The sequence below is a fragment of the Trichechus manatus genome, unplaced genomic scaffold, assembly GCF_000243295.1.
Source record: "Trichechus manatus latirostris isolate Lorelei unplaced genomic scaffold, TriManLat1.0 scaffold00069, whole genome shotgun sequence".
Classification (NCBI taxonomy): Eukaryota; Metazoa; Chordata; class Mammalia; order Sirenia; family Trichechidae; genus Trichechus; species Trichechus manatus.
Window position 1 is genome coordinate 7,985,743 of NW_004444005.1, and position 20,159 is coordinate 8,005,901.

At 61.1% G+C, this 20,159-nt stretch overlaps 1 protein-coding gene across 1 annotated transcript in view; it reads right to left on the reverse strand.

Moving 5' to 3' along the window:
* Positions 1 to 2,424: 2,424 nt before the first annotated feature.
* WNT7B (Wnt family member 7B) overlaps positions 2,425 to 20,159 on the reverse strand; it is a 49,647-nt gene continuing 31,912 nt past the window's right edge. Inside the window, exons 3-4 of the mRNA XM_004380012.1 lie at positions 9,488 to 9,759; positions 2,425 to 3,109 (exon numbers count right to left, since the gene is read on the reverse strand). Of these exons, the coding sequence (XP_004380069.1) occupies positions 2,630 to 3,109; positions 9,488 to 9,759 (752 nt within the window). The 3' untranslated portion in view covers positions 2,425 to 2,629. The remainder of the gene's footprint in view (positions 3,110 to 9,487; positions 9,760 to 20,159) is intronic.

Below are 20,159 nucleotides of genomic sequence, written 5' to 3' on the forward strand. Positions count from 1 at the left end.
TCCTAGACCCAGTGTGAATGAGCCCCCCACCTCCCAGAGCCAGAGAGAACCAGCCCCCCACCTCCCAGATCCAGAGAGAACAAGCCCCCCCCCCCCCAGGCCCAGTGTGAATGAGCCTTCCACCTCCCAGGACCAGAGAGAACCAGGCCCCACCTCTCAGGTCCAGTGTGAATGAGACCCCCATCTCTCAGGACCAGTGTGAATGAACCCCACCTACTCAGGGCCCAGTGTGAATGAGCCCTTCACTTCCCAGACCTGGTGTGCACGAGACCCCCCACTTCCCAGGCCCTGTGTGAACAAGCACCCCCCCGGGCCAGCGTGAACAGGCCCACCCCCACCTCCCAGGACAAGTGTGACCCAGCCCCACCCCCCCACTCCTAGGCCCAGTGTGAACCAACCCCCCCCACCTCCCAGGCCCAGTGAAAATGAGTCCCCCCGGGGCCTGCAGGGGCGCACGCGGGGTCCACACACAGCCTCTGATTCCAGCTTTTATTGAGCTGAGCACCCCCCTGCAGGAAGGGCTGTGACACCTGGGGACACTTCAGTGACACAGCGCTGGGTCGCCGTCACCCCAGCCACACTGACCCTGGGCTGAGAGGCCTGACCCCTTCGACCCGGAACAGAAGGGCAGGATTTCGGACAGTTTGTTAGAGGAAGGCAGGGTCTCGGCGGGGGCAGGGTCGGTGCACCAGGCGGCCGAGGGACAGTGCGAGGGACTCGGTGGCATCGGGAGCCCCGAGGGTCGTTCAAGCAGAAGGAGGATCTGGCTCAGGGGACGGCGGCCGCAGCCATCCCCTGCCCCTCCTGTACCCAGTGTAGCTCACAATAATTTAAAAGACACTATAGACATTTCGACGATATATAACAATATAAGTTAATCACGTTCCTGGGCTGGGGACGCTGGGCCTGCGGACGGGGCCGGGGTGGGGGGCATTCACGGCAGCCTGGAGGCCCCCGGGCCAGCAGCTGAGAAGGCACCCTGGTGTGGTCAGGGGCCAGGGCCCAGACGGGGGTCACTGGGCTTGTTGGCCGCCTCGAGAACACAGGTTCACGAGCTTCAGCAGAGAAAACACCCTAAATTTGCGGAGTGGGGGCTGTGGGCAGTGGAGGGTGCCCTGGAAGCAGGCTGCAAACCTCCTTCCTGGCCTTGTGAGTGGCTCCCCCATGCCTCTGTTTCCTCAGGGAGGGACCCTGGGCAGCGTGCCTGCCCCTCCCCCTCTCTCCCAGGGCTCCATCTGGGGTGGGCAGGGGAGGGCCTCGGGGCAGGGGCTCCCCGGGAAGGCGGCCGCAGAGCGAGTGTCTTAGGATAGCAAGGGGGGCCCTTCAGGAAGGGGCTCCGAGCCTCGGGTCCGGTTTTCTGAGTATCTGGTGAGGGTTACAGGGGAGCAGATCTCAGGCTGGGCAAGGTGGCCCCCAAGGGACCCTCAGAGGCACCGCGAGAGGGGTGCCAGCCCAGCCAGGCTGGGTGGCAGAGGCCTCTTCAGCCCCTCCTGGGCATCCGCAGAACACGTCCTCAGAGGTCAGGACACCAGTGCCCCGGCAGGGCCTCCACTCACAGCCGCAGGGCCTCCGGCAAGTCCCGAGCCCTCTCTGGGCCTCAGTTTCCCCATCTGTCAGTGGCAGACCTCCCTGAGCTCCCCTTCCCCCACCACAGCGCTGCTGTGAGGGTCAGGCTGGCGCGAGGTGGGGAACGCTGTAAACCGGGGGGCCAGGTGGGCAGACTGGGGAGGGTGGGCGGCTCGAGGGAGAGGATGTGGCACGCCTAGAACCTGACACAAGCACATCTGGTTTGCTTTTTATGACTTCCAAGAAGGGGAGGGGCCATAGGACCCTGTTCGTGCCTCCTCGGAGCCCCTTGGGGGCCTCGCCTGCCGCCAGCCCCCTGCCTACCCAACTCACCTCAGACCCACACAGGCTGCCCAGGAGGGCACTGGAGATCTGGCTTGTGTGGGCGCCATGCCCGGGGCTGCTCCTGAGGCGACCCCAGGCCTCCTCGGATCCTCAGGGGGCAGAGGGCCTGGCGGGCAAGGAGGGCCAGCTCAGGGGCTGGAGAAGAAGCAGCAAGGGTGGTGAGGGGCTTCACCAACCAAGGACAGAGGAGGTCTGTCCACTTGTTAGTGCCCACAGCCCTCTCCAGGTGCTAGGAAAACAAAAATAATCATGTCAGCATCGTCCAAACCACCCAGGCCCAGCAGCTGCCGCAGCCCAGGAGACAGTCTTGCATGTGGCTGGCTGGCTGGGCCTCTCTGTGTCCATGCCACCGAGCAAGGAGAGGGGACACTCACAGTCCCGTCACTGTCAGTTTCCAGGGTGTGTGTGTCCTTGAGATCCGCTTTCCTGGGAAGAAGAGAAGGAGCCGCTGGACCCTATCTGAGGATACTAGTGCCAGGCGCTGTGCCCCTCGGCCGGGCCGAGGACGCTGTTCTGCTGCGGGAGGTGGCCGGGATGGCAGGAAGGAGCCCCTGGGGAGCGGGGGAGGGTGGCGGGCCCTGCAGGCGTCCCCCCTGCGCCTGGGGTCCCGCCTTCTCCACCCATCTTCGCCCACCGCCGCTGAAGCCCTGGCAGGGGAGGGCGAGGAGGGATGTGCAAAATGCCGCGCGGCCGCCTGCCGGGGCCGCGCCGGGGCCGCTCACTTGCAGGTGAAGACCTCGGTGCGCTCGCTGCACGTGTTGCACTTGACGAAGCAGCACCAGTGGAATTTGCAGTTGCACTGCCAGACCTTGGTGTACTGGTGCGTGTTGTAGCCGCGCCCGCAGCACATGGTGTCACAGCCGTCGGCGCCGGGTGAGGTGCGGTTGCACAGGCGGCCCTGGGTGCCCACGCTGCCCGTGGCCGCGTCCTCCTCGCAGTAGTTGGGCGACTTCTCGATGTACACCAGGTCCGTTTCCATGGGCTTCTGGTAGCTGCGGAGCTGCTTGATGCGCAGGAAGGTGGGCTGCCGCAGGCGGCTGGCACGCACCACCTCCACCTGCACGGCCGCGTTGTACTTCTCCTTAAGCAGGTGGCCCACCTCACGGAACTTGGGCAGCGTGGTCCAGCATGTCTTCGTAGTGCATGAGCCCGACACGCCGTGGCACTTACACTCCAGCTTCATGCGCTCCTCCAGGACCTGTGGGGACACAGCCGCCATCAGCGCGGGCTGGTAGGCTCCCACGGCCCCTGCCGCCCCCGCTCTGCGCCTTGCCACGCCCCGCCCTGCCCTGCCGGCCATCAGCCTGGCCCCACGCTCGCCGGCACCCTGGGGCCAGTGCTCATTTCCAGCTCTGTGACCAGGAGTACGTGTCTCTCTCTCTCTCTGAGCCTCAGTCTCCTCATCTGTTAAATGGGGACACTGACCACAGGCACCTACCTACCGCACAGGGCGTGAGGAGGGCGTAGTGAGAATATACAGAACTTGGCAGAGCCTGGTGTACACTTACAGACTGTTTCTCATTCAGTCCTCACAGCAACCCTTCAGGGACTGCTTCAATGCACTGGCGAGGAGGCAGAGGCTTGCGTCTCCTGGTCCCCAGGCATCAGGTGGCAAAGCCAGCTCTCACATGCAATCAGCCGGCCCGAGACATGCGCTGCCCCCCGGGGGTCTCTCCCTGTATACCTGCCTCAGCAGCCAAACCAAATGCCAACAAGTTCATTCCAACCCCCGGAGACCCCACATATTAGAGTAGAACTGTACTACTCCATACGGTTTTCAATGCCTGATCTTTCAGAAGTAGATTGCCAGGCCTTTCTTTGGAGGCATCTCTGGGTGGACTCCAGTCTCCAACCTTTTGGTTAGCAGTGAGAGCTCAACTATTTACACCACCCAGGAACTCTCTCCCCTCCAGAAACAGTAGGTGCTAAATAAGTGTTGTTCCCCCTCCACTTTCCCACTCTCGCCCCCATACCTGGCATAGGGCCTGGCATGCAGTCAGTGCTTAATAATGGCTATCTAACACACCCTGGTGGCACAATGGTTAAGCGTTCGGCTGTTAACCAAAAGGTCATCTGTTTGAACCCACCCAGCAGCTCCACAGAAAAAGACTTGGTCATCTGCTTCCGTGAAGATTTCAGCCTAGAAAGAAGTCCTATGGGGCAGTTCTACTCTGTCACACGGGGTCGCTATGAGTCGGGATCAACTCGACAGCACCCAACAACAACGAGAGCCTGGTGAGTGTGAGGAGCTTGCTCATGCATGTTTGCTGGAGGCTGGGGAGGGGCGGCGGGAGGGGGACCGGGTCAGCAAGCCCACCTTACCACCTGCTGGGAAGCCACAAGGCTGAGGCCACAAGGCCTGGTCCTGGACTGCTGTTGCCCCTTCCCCAGCACCGTGAGGGCTGAGTGGGCGGCCTGTGTTTCCCTTGCCCCCCGCCACCCACCCACATGGCCCCGGAAGGCTGCTTTCCAGCACCAGCCCTGACCCCAGGTACTCATTTACCCGGATCGAAAGGGCCTGCCAAGCCAGGCCTGATTAAAGATGGGGACTCAGAGCACCATTTGTCAGCTGTCTCTCTCGCTGGCGTGTCTGTAGCCCTCGGGGTCTCAGGAACCTCTGCCCCCCGGCCAGCTCCTGAGCCATGGTGCACCCTCCTGAACCCAGCCCCAGCGAGGCGTGCACGGAGCCTCCTCCTTCCCGGCTGGGAGGATGGGGCAGGCCACCGAGGTCCACCCAGCATATCACAGGGAGCTGGGTCGGGCCTCACCGGGAGTTCCGTGCTGATGGAAGCTGGTCTGGGCAGATCCCACTCCTGGTGGGGCCTTTGGGGGCCCAGTCCCCTGGGACCAGACAAGGCATGGCACTGTTGATCGGAACGTGGGAGTCCAGTCCTCTGCCACCTCCCCCCCACATCTTGAGTTCTGTTCCCGAGAGCCTGGTAGCTCTGGCCCAGACAACGAGGTCCCCAGCAAATGAATGAACAGAAGAGAACCGGGGAGGGCAGAGAATCCCCAGGGATGATGATGCCCCAAGCCCCTTCCCAGGCCCAGCCTGCGTCAGCCAGAGAGGGAAGAAAAAATGAGTAGGAGCTCATGAGACAGAGGAGGCAGAGAGGGACTGCAGAGCTGTCCGCCAGAGAGGACAGAGGGAACAACGCCGGGCTGGGTGGGGTGGGGCTGAGCAGGGGAGGGACAGGGTCAGATGTGCAAAGACTTCCCTGCTCCTTCGTGGGGCAGAGGCTGGGGGCTGGAGAGGAGGCCGGAGGGGCAGGCTGCGCCCCTCTGGAGGGGGTGGAAGGTGGGAGGGCCCAGGTGCCTGGAGGAGCGAAAGGGGGCCGGGTCTGGGGAAGGTCAGACTAGTATTGGAGGGCCTCTGACGGGAGGGGCGTGCGCGTCCGGGGAGGGGGTGGGCCCACCTCTGGGAAAGCACAGCTGGGACCTCGGAAACCCGTCCTGTCCCTCACCAGCGCATTCACCTCCAGGTCCTGGCCTGACGGCCTCTCCTTCCCCTTCCCCAGCATCTTTGCCTGGTTCTGTCTCTCCCCTACGGCCCCTTCCACCTAACCTGCCCTTCCAAGCCTGAAGCCAGGCCTGCCTCGCCTGCTCCGGCCTCACTGTCCCAGTTGCCCCCCAGCTAGCCTCCCTCCCAGGAGCCAACCAGACAGCCGCTTTCTTGGAGCAGCTCCACCAGTCCAGCCTGCTGGCCCAGGATGCTCCCCCTCAGACGGGCCTTGGGGGCTGGAGACCTGGCGGGGTGTCCAGGTGGAGGTTGTGCAGGCCAGGTGGCCCAGGATGCTCCTCAGACAGGCCTTGGGGGCCAGGTGTCTGTCCAGGTTATGCGGGACAGGTGGTCCAGGCTCAAGTTCCCATCCAGTGTCCCTGCTGAGGCCCACTGGATGGCTGGCCTCCCCCACACCCACCTCTGCACGTCCAAGGCCAGGCTGCCCAGCTTCCGCCCGCCCACCTGCCACCTGCCTGGCTTGGCCTGACAGCCACAGGCAGGGCTGGCGGGGCGACTGTTTGTGGAGCTAGGGGCCGCATCCTCGCTTGGCTGGGTCCCCAGGCCGGAGCCTCTCCCAGGAAGTGATCACAGGATTCAAGAATGTGCAGTTTCCTTCTCCATCACCCTCGTGATAAGAGCGCAGCGATGGTGCCAGCTGTGGCCAGGACTGCGGGGCCCTGGAGCTGCCCCCTCTGCCCCAGGCGACCGCCTGGAAGGGGCAGCGTGACCCTGTCCTGCCCCAGGGGCTGTGGGGCCTCCTTCCCCTGCCTAGGTAGTGTCAGGGGTGGGCTTGAGGCAGACCTGGCGTTCTCTCCAGAATAGGGGGACAATGATCAGTATAGCCGAGTGGGGAGGTCGTCAGGGGGGTCGCACTGATGACCTCCCAGGAAGGGCCAGTCAGCTGAGGACCCTGCATCCCCCACCCGTCCCTGGCCCCCAGGTTTTCTTCCACACAATGGGGATGACGCGTCCCCCCTCAGGACTGTTATGGGCCCTGGATGGGTCAGGTAAGGCCTATGCCGACTCACGGCACGTGCCCAGTTCCCAGCGCCGGGTGGTCCCTGTCAGCAATCACTTCCTCCCTCACATCACCAAGGAGCCCCCGTGATGACAGCACCACGCCTGCCCGCATGGACCAGCACCCTCCTTCACTGGGCCGCGCGGAGGAGAAGAAATCGGGACTCCCGCCTCCCCAGGCGGCACCTCCCGCTCCTCTCCTGCCCCTCCCTCACGCAGCACCGAGGACCACAGACCAGGACAGAGCAGCCAGCAGGCCCCGGTCACCCACGCCTTCTAACCACAGCAGGCACTCAGTACCCTCTGCACAGCAACTCCCCAGCAAATGAACCGAGAGGGAGGCCTGAGGGACGGCCTCTGCCTCAGCCTGGTGGGCACGGGCGGCCCCAAGCTTGGCCCATGGCCCATTTGACCTGAATGTACCGCGCGTGGGTCACGGTCAACCTCACCGAAGAAGCGGTGTCTGGATGGGGATGGGGTGGGCGAGGTGCACTATGATGGGCAGGGGTCCCGGGTCAGGTGTGAAAGACAGGGGTCCCGGCCCAGGCGTGAAAGACAGGGGTCCCGGGTCAGGCGTGAAGGACAGGGGTCCCGGCCCAGGCATGAATGCCCCCCACAGTGAGCCCCAGCACAGCTGGAAGGAGGACCCTGCCTCCTCCGCAGGGTCAGCGTGGGGCCACTGCCCTCTGCCAGGGCTCAGACCACCATGTAGACGAGAACAACGAGGCTCAGGGAGGGTGGGCCACCCGGGCTCTCCGACATCATCGGGCAGTGCTGGCGGCTGAGCACATCAGAGTCTCCTCACAGCAGGTCCCAAGGCCCCGCCCATGGCCCGGCCCTGGCTTGCTAGCTTGCTTGAGGTTCACTCCCCAACAACCTGTCTCCCCAACAACCGACCCTGCCTCCTGTTCTGCTCCCCATTCACACATCTCCCAGCTCAAAGCCCGCGTGCGGACCCCTCCCTGATCCCCTGGCGGGCTGTGACTGGACCTATGTATTCCCATCCTCTCCTGCCCCTGCCCCTGCCCCTGCCCCTGCCCCTGCCGGCCTGCCGGGCCCACCACTGGCTCCCTGGCTCCCCCCTTGATGTCCCTGCCTCCATCCCCTCAGGCCATCTTCTGCCCCTCAGCCCTGAGTCTGAACGCATCCAGAACTGAGTCAGCACGGCCTGGTCTCTGATGGCCCAGAGGCCCCAGCCTGGCCTGGTCTCCACAGCCCTTCCCAGCTGGCCCGTCCATGTGCCTGCCCCCTCAGTCCCAGCCGCCCCAAGTCAGGCCTCATAGACCTGTGCACCATGACCTCAGCCCCCGGGACTTTGCCTGCGTGGTCCCCCTGCCAAGCCTGCCCTTCCCCTCCTCCCTGCTGCCTACTGGACACACCCCCACACAGCAGCCACCAGAGCTCGCTGGGGCCTCACTGCCCTCAGCTGTAAAATGGGGGTGGTGAGATCTTACTCCCAGGGGTGTGGGGAAGCCCCTGAATAGGACCTAAGCTCCTGCAGAGGCTCAAGGAGTGGTGCTTCCATTCAGGGCTTCACCACACCTCCTCCTCCAGGGAGCCTTCCCTGATTCCTTCACAGGCCCTGTCCTCTGCCCACCCCCCCCCCACTACACACTGGCTTCCATTCCAGCATATGTTCTGATCAGCCTGTGCCGGGAGAGCGGTGCTCAAAGGCTGTCTGAGCTCCTTCGAGGCAAAGACTGCATCACTCACTCATTCATTCATTCATTCGTTGATTCGATCACTCGACAATAACTCAATAACCACCTGCTGCATGGTGAGCTCCAAAGCTACGAGATCAGGCTAAACCCCTGTCCTGTGTGTGAGGCCGGCCTGGGCCAGGCGCAGCCTACCTCAAGCCCCATCTCGCCCCCTCACCGCACGCTCCCCCCAGCCTGAACCATCTGTAGCCCACAGTGCCTCTGCATTTCTCAATTCAGCCTGTCCTTCAAGGCTCTGCTGGGACGTCACCCCCTCTGGGAAGTCTCCGCTCCCTCCCCCAGCCCCACTGCACCTGGGGTGGCCCCTATACCCCTCACGTGGATCCAGTGGGAGTCCCCTGGACAGAGCTGTGTCTGACCCCCACTTCTGCGCCCAGCCCAGCTCCTGGCCAGGAAAGGGCAGGAGGGTTTGTGGAGTGAAGGAGTGAGCGGCCCTGGGGCCGAAGGCATTTTCAGCTCACCTTCGCCTGGAAAGGTGAGTCTGCCCCACACCCACAGAGCCCTCGGGCCCTGGCGTCCAGGATGCAGCCCCCCTCTCTCCCCACCGGGGCAGGGAGCAGCCAGGCGTTCTGCTCGGCTGCCGCCCTATCTCGGGCCATCTCGCCGCCGGGGCGGCCACTCCTCCCAGTCCAGTATCTGGGGCCTTATCTCCCTGCCGGCGGGCAGGCAGGGCCAACCTCGCCTGACTCCCTCCCCATTGTGTCCCTGCCTGGGTGTCCCCCGTATCGCCACCATGTTCCACTCCACCCCACCCCACGAGTGAAGCACCCCCAGCTCTCAGTTGCCGCAGGCTGCTCCTGCTTCCCAGAACTCGCCCGTCCCTGCATATCTCCTGGCAATCAGCTATCCTTAGGCTAACTGGAACGCCGCCACCTCTCGGAAGCCTTCCCTGGTGTGTTGGCATGACCCTGCTGGGACTAGCAGCATCACAGGGTAGAGGCGTAGGACTGTGGCCTGGAGGTCTCCACCCACCCTTGAGTCCCCGGCCAGTCCCGGCCAACACTCTGGGCAACACGGGATCCCTGCCTGTCTCAGCCCTGCTGCCCAACAGCCAGGGCCTTGGGCACATCCCTTCCCCGCTCTCAGCGTCAGTTTTCCCATCTATGAAATGGGAGCTGTAGGGCCGGCCTCTAAGAACTGTTGGGAAATTCAGAGCGGGGGCTGGAGGGACCAGCCCAGGCCCAGCACAGCAGGTGTCTGGGGACAGCACGTGGATGTCCCCATCTGGGCAGAGGTGACAGGACCGTCACCACGTGCACCCGCAGACTCCTCATCCAGAGGAAGTGCCCGGGCTCAGAGAAGTCACCCGGCAGCGTCACCGCCCTGCGCGCCCTACCTTCCTGCCGGCCTCGTTGTTGTGCAGATTCATGAGACGCCGCGCATTCTTCTTGATCTCCCGGGCGTCCACGAAGCGCCGGGAGAAGTCGATGCCGTAGCGCACATCGGCGGAGCAGCCGCCCCACTTCCAGCCCTCCGCCTGGTTGTAGTAGCCCTGCTTCTCCCGGTCGCAGCCGCAGTTGCTCAGGTTGCCTTGGCTGCAGGCGGCCGTGACGGCATGCGCCACGCCAGCCGCCGTGATGGCATACGTGAAGGCGGCCTCGCGGCTTCCTGTGGGGAGAGGGGTGCACGGTGAGACCCTGGGGATGCCCTGCTGCCGGCGGGCTGTGTGACCCTGGGTTGGTCATGAGCCGGCTCGGGGCATCCAACTCGGCACCAGCAAAGTGGGCTCCACGGAACGCACCTTGCAGGGATGTTGGAGGGCAGTGCCTGTATACAGTGGGCACTCAACACACGCCATGACCCTCCCGCCCACCATGAAAGAATGCGCTTTGTCAGACCAAAATGCGGGACACTTGAGAGCAAAGACAAGTGTCTTTGTCGGCTGTCTTCCTGTCCCCAAGGGCCTGGCTGAGGGGTCGTGGGGCTGTGGGAGGGGATAGGGGTTCATGTCTCTGCCCACCTCCACCAGAATCCCAGCTGTACTCTTTGCGAACGAGTCGTTTGTGCTGATAATGTGTGGGGACCCCGGGAGCATGGAGATGGAAGCTGGGACCCCAGGGGAGCACAGAGGCCCTTCCCAGGGGCCAGGCGCACCCTACCCAGCCAGCCAGGAGCCCAGGCAGAATTCCCACAGCTGGGACCCCGCCCGGGCTCTCTGTGGCCGCCTGCTTCTCTTGCACCACCTTCAGTCCATCACCAGGTCCCCCAAGGGCCCCCTCTCTTTGACGCCCCCCTGGTTCTGGGGCCCCTGCACTGCCTGGGCTTGGGCACCAACCCCCGTCTGCACAGGCCTCTGTGTCTCCTTCATCCCCTCAGTCGCCTCAAATACCAGCCGGGTCATCCGGAAGTGCAGCTCTGGGCAGAACCCTCCCCCTGAGATCTTCACTGGCTCCCGTCTGCCGGCAGAACCAAGCCCACAACTGAGCTGTGGAGGGCCGGCCCCGCAGTCCAAGCCCAGCCACTTCCCCAACCCTCCCCCTGACCAAACCATGACTTCATCCCTCCGATGCTGCCCACACCCCCATGCAGGGGGCTTCCTGGTCTTTGGGTGGAATGCTCTTACGCTTCATGCCCAAATCCTAACGACTTTCCGAGGCCCAGTTCAGATGCCTCCTCCAGGCAGCCTTCCCAGATCCCCCTCACTGCCCTGACCTCCCAGTCCCAGATTGACCCTCTCTCTGTTCCTGACGCTCTCCACTCGGGTTAGCCCTTCAGGTGAGGACTTCCCAGCTCCATGTGGGTCCGAAGGCCCCTTATTGTTTTACTTGCAGTCAACTCAACTCTGACTCATGGTGACCCCATGTGTACAGAGTAGATCTTCTCTGTAGGATTTTCAAGGCTGTGACCTTCTGGAAACAGATCTCCAGGCCTGTCTTCCGAGGTACCTCTGGGTGGGTTTGAACCAGCAACTTTTCAGCTAGTCATTGAGTGTTTAGCCATTGGCACCACCGAGGGGGCTCCTCCCCAGAGATGGGGTGTTTGATTCTCCCCAGCCCAGGCCAGGTCTCTCAGGTCCCCATGGCGTCCCCACCAGCACGAGGCCCCAGGCCTGACTGGGTCTGGGCTGTCTCTGGTCCCCAGCCCCCGCCACCAAGCAGGCTCAGAGAATGCCGGCTAAGAACCAAAAGCCAGCTTCCACCGTTTGGACTCTCCCTGCCCGTTCCAGCCGCGTTGCATGGCAGGGCAGGGGATGCCCACCACTCTGTCTTCAAACAGGCCCTACAGTCAGGGTGCCTGGCCCTGAGGTGAAAGCCCAAGATGGACAGGGGTCAAGAGTCAAGTCAGGTCCATTCCACACACTCACTGAGCTCCTGCTGCATGCCCGGCCTTGTGTGGGGCACTGACACGCTGTGGGGACCACCTCTGCCCTCGGGGGTTCCTGTTCCCTGGGGGGGTCACTACCCTTGGGGGGGTCCTTGTTCCCTGGGGGGGGGTCTCCACCCTCGGAAGTCCCTGTTCCCTGGGGGGGTCACCACCCCTGAGGGATCCCTGTTCCCTGAAAGTCACTACCCTCGGAGAGTCCCTGTTTCCTGGGGGGTCTCCACTCTCAGGATGCCCCTGCTCCCTGGGGGGTCTATGCCCTCGGGGGGTCCCTGTTCCCTGGGGGTTTCTCCCACCCAGGGTGAAGGCTGGCAAGGGTGTGGGCTGGGTCTACGGCCCAGGGCAGAGGGGCTCTGGTTGGCCGTCTGCCATCAGCAAAACTGCTTCCTGGAAACTCCTTTCCTCTGAGAAGAACTGAGGGGGTGGTGTCCAGTGTCCCCCCACTCTCCAGCAAGACCAGAGTCAGATCCCTTAGGGAGCCAGAGGGTGGGTGCTCACAGACGTGTGAAGGAGCTGGAGCATCTGCGCAGGTGCTGGGCAGGACGGTGTCATGCCTGGGTTTTAGGGAACACACTCTGGCTGCACAAGGACAGAGCTTCTGGAACCCCTGAGAAGGCAGGTCAGCCGAGCTGTGCCACAGGATAATAATCCCAGTGGCCGACACTCATGGAGTGCTCACGGTGGCCGGGCACGTCCAGTCAGCCCACGGATGTCCTCAGTTCACTCTCAGAACAGCTATACCGGCAGCCGCTACAATACTGTTACCCCCATTCCACAGATGAGGAGACTGAGCCACAGAGTGATTATGGGACTAGCTATTGGGGCTGGGGCTGGGGCAGGACTCGAACTCAGGCAGTAGGTCCCAAAGTCCAGAGGCCCGGGATGCGGTCATTGGAAGCCACTTTCCCCCAGGCTGGCCCCTGTCTAGCTAACTGACCTCAGACAGGAGAGACAGAGGCAGCCAGAAAGGCACTGTCCTCGGGAAAAGGTGCTGAGTCTGGCCTGTTCTGAAGGACCTTGCGGGGCGAGCAGGCAGGCGAATGCCCGGCAAGGAGCCTGCGTCGAAGCTCGGCACTTATGGAGGGGTTAGAGAGCTCAGATAACCGTGCCATCACTCAAGAGGCCTGGCTGATGGAGTTCAAGTGCCCACGAGCCAGCCTCTGCGAGGACACATGTGGGCCTTCCCCCAGTGGCCCTGGAACTGGGACCCTCCTCGTCCCGAAACACCGTCCTCCCGGACAAGGGCCCACCAGGGACTTCGGAGTCACACCGCCCTGAGGCCCCGAAGCAGGCCGGCAGACTTGAGGCTGGGCCTGCTTTGGGGAAAACTAACCAAAGCCTCCCTTCTAGCCCTTCTAGAAGTTTCTGAGCTCACCCAGTTTCTGCCCCTCTCAAGCTCTGACTCAGTTACTCATCAGTTACTCATCCAGCCGCCACTCCTGCTAATTCTTTTTTTATTTGGTTTTAATGAGCCAAGCCTCTCGTCTCTTGCCTCAGCGATGAGGTGGAGGCCAACAGCAGAGAGAAGGCACGGTTTTGGGTGCGTGGATGAGGGTCCCCTGCACCCCGTGCTGCATGGGCTTCTCCTTCAACTCTCAGGGGGGCGGAGCCCCATTTTACAGACCTGGAAGGGGGCTCCGCGGGCTTCCTGACGCCCCAGATCACAGTGCGCAGGGGGTGGAATGGGGCCAGGAGGCCTCAGAACTTCACAGTCTCCTCCCAAAATGCCCCCGGGGCCCGGCTGGGTCGTCTGGCCAGCCCCCTCTTTCTCGTTGGACCCCGGCTGGAGCCTGGCCTCCGGGTGGAGAGCACGTGTGGGGATTTAAGGAGGCCTGACCTTTACCAGGGGCAGCAGCCTTCAGCCATGGACCCCCGCTCAGGAGCCGCCGACAGCTCCCCAGGCCTCCGAGAGGACGTTAAGCTCCCCAACTCTCACCCACCCAGGTAGAACACCTGGCCCACCTGTGTGTAGGTGCAGGTGTGAATGGCCTAGTCCCTGCTCCTGGACTTGGCGGACACCGGCCTCTCCTTGCCTGGACTGCCTGCCCACATTCCCAAGTGCCCACACCGTTCCTGGGCTCCCAGGTGCAGCTCCTGCTCCAGGAAGCTCCGTGGGGTGCCCTGTGGAGCTGCAGGGGTGCAGGGGAAGGACCCCGTCTGATTGTGTTGTGCACCCCAATGCTGTTCCCCGAGCACCGCACAGCAGGGCTGGGGCAGACGCTCTGCCCGCACCACCTCATTTGACTCCATGGTGGTGCCCTGAGACACACCCTGGGATTAGCCCCATCTCACAGATGGGGACACTGAGCCTGAAGGTGGTGAGCCATTGCTCCAGGCTGGCCACCTGGTGGCATGATCATGATCTGACCTCAGCGTTTGTGCTGAGGAGTCTGGTGACGGCGAATGGGGAGGGATGCAGAGCTAGAAGAAGGCAGCACAGACCGTCTGTCCATTCTGGGTGCACGTGGATCTCGGGGGGTCTGGGGGACCCTCTCAGGACCAAGCATGGGTCCACCTGGCAAGGCAGGTGGCCGGGATCTACAGCCTCAGACACCAAGTCAACAGCAGCCACCCACGGTATCCCTGGAAAAAGCAGGCGACCTGAGCAGGCTGCATGCTGGCCCCCCGGCCCCAGCCTCCTGAGCCCCGGTGGCTTCTGAGTGCTCATGGCCCCGAGCACCCCCAGGCAAAGCTCACTGTTTCCACGGCAGCTGTCTCTGGTGCCCAGACAGGCAGGGCAAACGCCCCCCACGCTGCAGTGGCAGCCAGGGATGGAGAGAGGGAGAGGCTGGGAGACATGGGCAGGGAGCCCTGGACCTGGAGTCAGACCCGCTATGTGGCCCCATCCCTCGGCCCCAGAAGCCGGCTCTGGGAGCAGATAGGAGATGGTGAGGGGGCCAGGTAGACTGGGGCCACCGAAGCCGGTGTGGACCTCCAGGACAGGCCCGGGGCGTCGCTGGGGCTCAGGCTGAGCAGGGCTGGGAACAGCCTCCTCCCCAGGCTGACCCAGTCAACCTTGCCCTCCACAAAGAGTGAATCAGAATGTCATGGCAGCAGGGCACCTAGGGACCACTGCCACGTGGGTAAACTGAGGCCTGGGTGCAGCTCAGCTGTCCTTTCTGCAGGCTCTTCAAACTCAAGCCCTCTCAGAGGCGGCTGGGCAGCAGGCACCGACCAGGCGCGGGGCAGCCTCAGAGAGGCAGACGCAGCCCCCTGCCCGGCTGTGTGTCCTCAGCGGTGCCAGCCAGACCCTGCCACCCAGGAAAAGGGGACTGCCCGGGACAAAGCCAGGGACCTCCTTCAGCCTCTCACTCTGACCCCAAGCCGGGCACTGGGGACCATGTAGATCTTTGTGAGAAGCCTCTGGGAAGAGCAAATGTGCCTCCTGAGCAAAGCCAGGGCTTGGGCAGAGCTGGAGGCTGTGCCCGGCACCCCAGGCCCCTGGCCAACCGCTCAGGGCTGCCACCACTTCCCAGTGTCCACAGGGGCCCAGTGCACTAATTTTAGAAAGCCAGAAAAAGCCACAATTGAGCTCACAACGACCTGATTAATGGTAGGCGCAGGGGAGGCAGGCGGGGGGCCAGGGAGCAGGACCTTTGTGCTGGGGAGGGCTCAGGATCCCCAGTGTGACCGTCCACCCCTGGCAAGGAGCTTGAGACCCAAGAAGGGACAGCAACCTGCCCAGGGTCACACAGCCGCTTGGGGGATCCCAGACCTGAGGCGGCTGGATCGGCTGAGGGGAGGTCAAGGGCCCCAGAGTCCATCAGAAGCAAGAGGAAGGGGTTCAGAGTCTGACACCTCGAGTTCAAATCCAGACCCTAAAATCTGCCCCTTGGGCGATGTTGGACCAGCCAAAGGCCCTTTCTGAGCCCGTCTCCTCATCTGTAAACCGAGGATAATTGCTCCAAAATGGCTGGGTCGCTGAGCCAGACAGGTTCACACACAGCACCGGGGGCAGGCTTGGCCCCACTCGCCGGGGTCACACCCTGAGCTTCCAGCCCACACATGTGACACACATCACACCCAGAATACTCGCGGGTGTGCATGCATGTGGGTGCCCACGTGTGGGTGGGTGTGCACCTCCGCATGGGCCTGCATGCGTGCCCGCCTGGGCACACCTGGACTCACACTCGAATAAGGCTCCAGTGAGTGTGGGCAAGTGTGTGCACCTGTGTGTGGAGCACTAGAGGCCAGCACGGATCAGTCCACCCTTCCTCTCCGCCCATCGGCAGGCACTCACCTCGCTTTTAAAGAATCATGGCATTTCCTACAGCTCAACAATGAAAACGTAAATCACCCAATTAAAAATGGGCAAAGGATCTGAATAGACATTTCTCCAAAGAGGATGTACTAATGATCGACAAGCACATAAAATGATGCTCACTGTACCTAGTCATCAAACCAAAAACCAAACCGTTGAGTCGATTCCCACTCAGAGAACCCCAGGTATTACAGAGTAGATCTGCTCCATGGCGTTTTCTTGGTTGTAATCTTTTTTTGTTTTAATATACAATTTATTTCATTTCTGCTGTTGTTGTTAAGAATATATACAGCAGAACATACACAACTTCCACAATTTCTACAAGGACAATTCAGCAACATTGATGACATTCTTCAAATTGTGCAACCATTCTCACCCTCCTTTTCCAAATTGGTCCTCCCTCATTAACAGAAACTCACTGCCCCCTAAGGTTCCTGTCTAATCTTTGGAGTTGCTGTTGTCATTTGATCCCATGTAGATAGTTCTTAAAAGAGCACAATGCTCAAGGCAGGCATTCTTTACTAGTGAATCTAAACTATTGTTTGGTTTTAAGAAGACTTTAGGAGATATTTTTGGTTTAAGGTTTAAAGATTATCCTCAAGGCAATAGTTTCAGGAGTTCACCCAGCCTCCAGGGCTCCAGAAAGTCTGGAGTCCATGAGAATTTCAAATTCTGTTCTGCATTTCCCCCCTTTTGATCTGGATTCTTCCATAGAATCTTTGATCAAAACGTTCAGTAGTGGTATTGGCTGTAATCTTTATGGAAGCAGATTGCCAGGCCTTTCTTCCACGTGTGCTACCCAGGGACCTAGTTAGCCAGTCAGGAAATGCATATCAAAACCACAAGGAGACACCACTCCACACCCACTGCTGGTGGGCATGCAAAACGGTGTGGCCTCTGTGGGAAACAGTCTGGCAGTGTCTCAAAAGGTGTAATATAGAAGTACCATATGACTCAGCAGTTCCACTCCTAGGTACGTGCCCAAGAGAAATGAGAAAATGCATTCACACCAAAACTTGTCCACAAGTGTCCACCGCAGCATTATCCATATCAGCCAAAAAGTGCAACCAACCCAAATGGCCACCAACGGGTGAGTGGACAAATAAAATGTTATTCAGCTATAAAAAGGAATGTGGTTCTGATTCATGCTGCAGCATTGATGAACCTTGAAAACATTGTGCTGAGTGAAAGAATTCAGACCCAAAAGGCCCCGGATTGCCTGACTCCACGGGTGGGAAATGTTCAGAATAGACAAATCCACAGAGACAGAAAGCAGATTAGCAGTTGTCAGGGGCTGGGCTGGGGCGGGGGGTGGGGGAGGCGCCAGGGACTGCTCATGGGTAGAGGGTTTCTTCTTGGGTGATGAAAATATTCTAAAGTTGATGGTATTGATGGCTTACAACTCTGTGACCATTAAAACCACGGACGGGTACACTTGAAGCGAGTGAACTGTAGAATGTGAGTTATAGCTCATAAAAGCACATGGCACTTGATGGGTTTTGTTGTTGTTGTTAGGTGCCCTTGAGTCAGTTCCGACCCATAGCGACCCTACAGGACAGAGGAGGACTGCCCCATAAGGTTTCCAAGGAGCGGCTGGTGGATTCGAACTGCTGACCTTAGGGGATTGCGTACACCTCAGTCTGACCCCGCGCAGAGACCCCATCAGGATGCACTAAGGCCTCACCTCAGGGTAGGGATGCTGGTCTCGGAGAAGGCAGGGGACAGGCCTAAGGTCACCCAGCAGGTGGAGTGCAAAGCTGGATGGGACCCCAGAGCCCAGGTTGGGACCACTCCCCCTGTAGCACTCTGCCCCCCAGCCCCCATGACAGGCCTATGCCGGTCAGAGCAGAGGCCACCCTTCTGGCCAAGACCCTCAAGTCCCAGGGGTGAGGCACTCGGGTGCCCCCCTCATCTGTCAACCCCGGCCAGGGGCCTGCCCCAAGGCCAAGCACACAGCAGAGCGAAGCTAGCAAGCCATAGCCCAGACAGACAGCAGTGTCCACAGCCACGGAGGAGCCAGCAGAAGAGGGCAGCCGGGCCCCTTGGGCGGAAGGGTCAGGGACGGCCCCTCTCAGGACGGATGCTGAAGGCCCGTCCTGAATATGAGAGCGGTAAGCCACACAAGGCACCAGAATCCCTGAAACTATTGCCCTGAGACAATCTTCAAACCTTAAACCAAAAATATCCCCTGAAGCCTTCATAAAACCAAACAATAGTTTAGCTTCCCTAGTAAAGAATGTCTGCCTTGAGTCTTATGCTCTTTTAAGAACTGTCTACATGAGATCACACTGACTACAGCAACTCCAAACTTTAGATAGGAAGCTTAGGGGGCAGTGCGTTTCCATTAATGGTGGAGGAACAATCTGGAAAAGGAGGGTGAGAATGGTTGCACAACTCGAAGAATGTGATCAATGTCACTGAATTGTACATGTAGAAACTGTTGAATTGGTGTGTGTTCGGCTGTGTATATTCTCAACAACAACAAAGCAAATAAATTATTTTAAAAAAGAAAGAAAAAATTTGGAGTACAAAAAAGGCACATGGAACAGTGTTCAGACTGAGGGAACAGCAATGCTAAGGCCCTGAGCTGGGAGTGATTGAGGTGTGTGTGGTTTGCCCCAGGACAGCAAAGGGAGATGAGGTGGGCAGTGGTCCATGAGGGTCACCCCGTGTCAGGCCTGGGGAGCCAAAGGGAGGAGTTTGGGCTTTATTCCATGAAGATGGGGAGTCACTGGAGGGCGTTGTTCTGACCTAGATTTAAAAGGACTCCTGGTGCGGTAAGGAGGCTGGACTGTGTGGGTCATGGGTGGAAGCAGGGAGGCCATGTAGGGGGCTGTTGCAAGGGTCCAAGTAAGAAAAGATGGTGGGCTGGCCAGGTGGTGGAGGTGAGAAGTGGTCGGATTGCGAACATGGTCTGATGGGGCGAGGTGGGCAGCGGGGTTTGCAGGTAGATCAATGAGTGGGTTTAGGGAAAGAGGAGTCCAGAAGGACCCCTGGACCTGGGCCCTGGGATGCCGGTGGGGACTTTTACCAAGGAGGGGAGATCAGGAGAGGATCAGATTTGCGGGGAAATCCAGGGAACTCTCTTGACCAGGGCAGCTGGAGGGGCCCGAGGGACAGGAGGGGGAGGCAAGGAACAGCTGGACACCCAAGGAGGAGTCCCCGGGGAGACGTCCCAGCCTTGCCCGACGTCCCAACACTGGGGGCCAACCGCAGTGGAACTGGGCCCCACACTACACGACCTTGGCCAAATCCTTTCCTTCCGTGGGCCTCAGTTTCCCCGTGTAACATGAGAGAGAGACTTAGGGTGGAGGTCTTTGAGCAGCTGGAACAGATCAGGGCAGGGCTGCTGGGGCAGGACACAGGATGGGGCGGGGCCCCCGAGTCACCTCCAGAGACCCCAGTTGATGGGTGGGGAGACTGAGAGAAGGGGAGGTAAGAGGACACCCCGGGCCACAGCACCTTGTGTCACCGGCCGGGCTGGGCTGTGCTCACGTCCAGGTTTAGGGGCCTTGGTCTGGCCCTGGGGCGGCTCCTGGGCACAGAATCCAGGCTTCAAAGGCCAGCGTCCAGGCAGGAACCAGAGTGTCCCCTCATGGCTGCCCATGCCCCTGCCACACCCCTTGGCCCAAGCCTGTGCTCAGTTCAGTTGAGCTGCCCCTCTGCGGCCTGGGGCCAGTTCTTAGCGTCCCCTGGCACGGGGGTTGGGTGCAACTCCCTGCCTGAGCTGGTCATGGGTCCGCACCCCCCTCCACACACGCACACACAAAGCCACAGCCAAGGGCACAGAGCAGGACAGACGTAGGCTCAGATAGGGTGTCGCGGGGAGGTGGGGCAGGTGGGCTGTTGAGGAGACGGCAGAGCCCCCGCCTTGCCAGGCCCCGCACAAGCCTGGCAGGGGGTCAGAGCACGGCCTGCGGCCGGACCTCCAGGTCCAATCCAGTCCAGCAACTGCTGGGCGGGGCGCTGGGCTATTGCGCCTCAGTTCCTGCAGCTGTTGAACGGGGGTAGTAACAGCCCCCACCTTGGGGGCGTGCACGGCCTGAGCGAGTTAAGGCAAGGGAGGGCTCTGCACGGGCTGGGCGTCGGAAGGGCTCGGTGTGTGCGGCTGTTTAACTACGAATCTCAGAGCAGGCCTGGGCCTGGCCCGCAGTCCTGGGCCTGGGGTGGGCGGGCCGCAGGCCTTGTCAGCGCTGTGTGTATGTGCGCACATGTGTGTCTGCGTGTGCACATGTGCTTCTGTGGACTTGTGTGTGCATATGTGCAGGACTGGGTGTATGTGCACGTATTCGTGTGTGTGTGTGTGTGTGTGTGAATGTGCGGGCGTTCACGTGTGTGTGTGAATGTGCAGCGTTCACGTGTGTGTGTGTGTGAATGTGCGGGCGTTCACGTGTGTGTGTGTTCACGTAGGGGCGTTCACGTGTGT